The sequence below is a fragment of the Athene cunicularia genome (assembly GCF_003259725.1).
Source record: "Athene cunicularia isolate RWA chromosome 8 unlocalized genomic scaffold, athCun1 chr8_part1, whole genome shotgun sequence".
NCBI classification, from domain to species: domain Eukaryota; kingdom Metazoa; phylum Chordata; class Aves; order Strigiformes; family Strigidae; genus Athene; species Athene cunicularia.
In genome coordinates this window covers 10,619,307-10,622,362 of record NW_020799109.1, presented here as the reverse complement: position 1 = coordinate 10,622,362, position 3,056 = coordinate 10,619,307, and the positions used below count along the sequence as shown (strand labels likewise).

The 3,056-nt window shown below is 38.0% G+C and overlaps 1 protein-coding gene across 1 annotated transcript in view; it reads right to left on the bottom strand.

Annotated features, from left to right (window-relative positions):
• Nucleotides 1–1,755, bottom strand: part of LOC113483031 (riboflavin-binding protein) — a 12,136-nt gene extending 10,381 nt beyond the window's left edge. Inside the window, exons 1-3 of the mRNA XM_026854253.1 lie at nucleotides 1,727–1,755; nucleotides 1,275–1,432; nucleotides 466–565 (exon numbers count right to left, since the gene is read on the bottom strand). Coding sequence (XP_026710054.1) covers nucleotides 466–565; nucleotides 1,275–1,413 — 239 coding nt within the window. The 5' untranslated portion in view covers nucleotides 1,414–1,432; nucleotides 1,727–1,755. The remainder of the gene's footprint in view (nucleotides 1–465; nucleotides 566–1,274; nucleotides 1,433–1,726) is intronic.
• Between the last annotated feature and the right edge of the window lie 1,301 nt (nucleotides 1,756–3,056).

Below are 3,056 nucleotides of genomic sequence, written 5' to 3'. Positions count from 1 at the left end.
CCCCCCGATTTAATAATCAAGTTGATCTGCTTTCTAAACAAAGGAAGAAGCCTGGTTTGTATTGACTGGGGGTCACACTCATTGGGATGTGATGGTTGCTTTGGAGAGTTACAGAGGTGCAGCGTGGTTGTTACCTACTGGGTTTATGACTACTCTGCATTGCTAGATCTGGTTCTATACTGGAAGCAAACTTGAAAAAACATAACCCTTTCTTGATAAAGTGGCATAAATCCTTCTGCATGAACAGTATATATTTAGGGATTCATGGGCTCTTGTGAGAGGAGAAGAGTCAGACATTGGTCAGGTACAGAGAAAAGATGGTGGGAACTAGGCTGGGTGGCATGATCTCCAGGGCAACCTAGGGACTGTCCATCAGTAGCTCCAGGAGGAGTTGCCGCTGGCTGTGTGGCTCCTACAGCACAGATCTATTGAACCAGGACACAGACAACATCAAAGCCGACTTACGATTTACTGAGCTGCCCACATCTGTTCCAGTAGCTGTTGTTTACTTTAATTACTGGGGAATCAGACAATTGCTCTGTGAAGTCTACATAGCAACAGGAAGCTGTTAGGAAAGAAACAGGGATCTTGCAATGATGATTTTCTTTAATACTGTATTTGGAAGACTCAAGATGAATCTGCTTTGGTCCATAACATGATAAAGTCTCTTAGTACTAACTAGAAGATGTCCTCAAGCTTTAACATTTTTAGTTTTGGAAGCAGCAGTGTAAATGCTAAGTGAGGTGGACTGGCATCAACCGTGCTTTGTCAAGGTGTGCCCAGAGAGCCCTAAGAATTTTACTAGTATTCTGCCAGATGTTATATCCTGAGGGATACTAACTTTGAAAGCTGCCAAACCTAAAAATTGTTGAAGAAATGTAATAAATACTATACTTCCCTCACTAGAGAATTTTGATTTTAACTTTCCCATTTGGTGTCTGCTAAAATTAATTAATTTTTACACTTAAACATGTAAACCAAATTCACCTTTGCTGTAAACTCTTCTAAGCAGATGGAACTACAAGAAAAGTAACTGCATCAGAGTTTTTAAAGAAAATAAATGAAGTCAATGAGAGTTCAGCAGCTGACTTTGTAAAGAACCAGAATCTTACTCTCAGTATTCATGCAGCAAAATGCCAGTGAAGGAAGCTTTTCAAATGCAATGGATACTGCATCTTACACATTTTTGAGAAATTAAGGGACCTGCCAAAACAATTAGCGTGTACAAAGCTGTACTTCTAGACTATATTTGACAAAAATGAAACCACTCTTACATTTAGAGTACAGAGTGCATTCATGCATATTTGGCTCAGGACTTGGCTTCAGTTTGTGAGTGTCCCCTTCCAGGCATCCATATTTTTGGCAGGTAGAGGATGTTACGACAGCAACGAGGGTGAGAGCAAACCTCAGCATTGTTGTTCGGTTCTTTTTCCTGTATGGAGAGAAGTCTTTATTTATTTCTAGGAGATGCCATAACATGAAGTACTGCTTTAAAAAAAGCTACATATATAACCAAATAAAATGTGCTTGGCAAATATGCACACATAAATATTAAGACAGACGTTCTCCCTTTCTCTTTGCTTATTATATGAACACTTATACTTCTGCTACATATTTTTGAGGTTGGGTGGCAAGTGATAAAAGCCACCAATAGTTCAGGCTATCTATGAAAGCATGTTACATCTTTCAGTATTTAAGAAAATTATTTTAAATTTCTTATGCTGACCTGAATTTATCTTTGAACCTTCCAAGTAACATTCCTCTACTTCACTAGATTTGAAGAAAAGATCAATTAGTTCTAAAATTTGCAGAGTTGTTTTGCACACTTGGAAATCACATGTTTAATACAGGTGCAAGTGAGCTAGTAGCGGTCAGCACCTGAGCTGGATAAATTACACAGATAACTTGACTTTGTTGAGGCTATGCTAATTTATACCTAAGAATCTGGTCCATTATTTTCTGCCTCTTTTGTAAAGCTTGCTCAAAAATCCAAGATAAAAACGTTTTATCTGTGTGACTAAAATTTCTCTAAACACAGACTACATATTAGCTATATAGATAAATCTAGAACCTGTCACATAAATCAATGCATAATTCTTAATACACATTATTTATTTATTCTTCATTCTTTAGTTAATTTATTCCTGTTATCTTTTTGCAAAAATTTTGCCAGAATAAGGACTGCAGGTCCTCTATGTACCTAGACTTTTCAGATATAAAGAAAACAACATGTTACAGAAGAAGAAAACAGTGTCTCCAGTTTCTCAGTAGTTTCTCACCTCTTTTGCTGGCCTTCTGGGTGATACTTTTCCCTGGAACAGGAACACAGTAAATTGCTTTTCTCATTTTTCCACTTTATATACACACCATCTGGCATCAGTGCTCCAGAATTTGTTTGCCCTGGAAGAGTTCCTTGATCCTTTGAAATGCTAACATAGATTTATCTCAAAAGCAGATGCAATGACCGGCACATAATGCCCTTTTATTGCTTGCAAACGTTGACATGATAAAGAGGAAAGTACAAATGTAGGTTAGAATTAGAAAAACAACAGCTCTCCTATATAGCAAATACAACTACCCCCCTGCCTAATTTTTCAAAGATTATTTGGATTATTAATTGTTAGACTAATTTCTACACACTTTCATGGGGCTCTTATCAGAGGTTAGGACTTCACTGAATTAGACATTAAAATCCATGTTTCATATTCCAGCCTGGCTGGCTTAAGTTTGACTATAGATACAATGGCTTGCCTTGGCTCAGATGGTAATTTTACTGCAGCCCCTGTAAGAGAATCCACATCTCCCAATTCCCAGGTCTTTGCTCTTTTTTCACAAGATCCCCTTAAAACCTGATGCTATTTGCTCTGGTTGCTCTGCTCACCTCATCTGTACTCTCCAACCAGTGTCACAAGCACTACAAGAAACCGTTGCTTGTACCATTGATAGTGATTCCTGATTGGATTTCATTGTGAGATCTGCTTTCTGCAAAGAGGATTCTGCATCTGAACATAAGCCACCCTGTAAGGTAGGCATGGTGATTATGAATAGTTGCACAT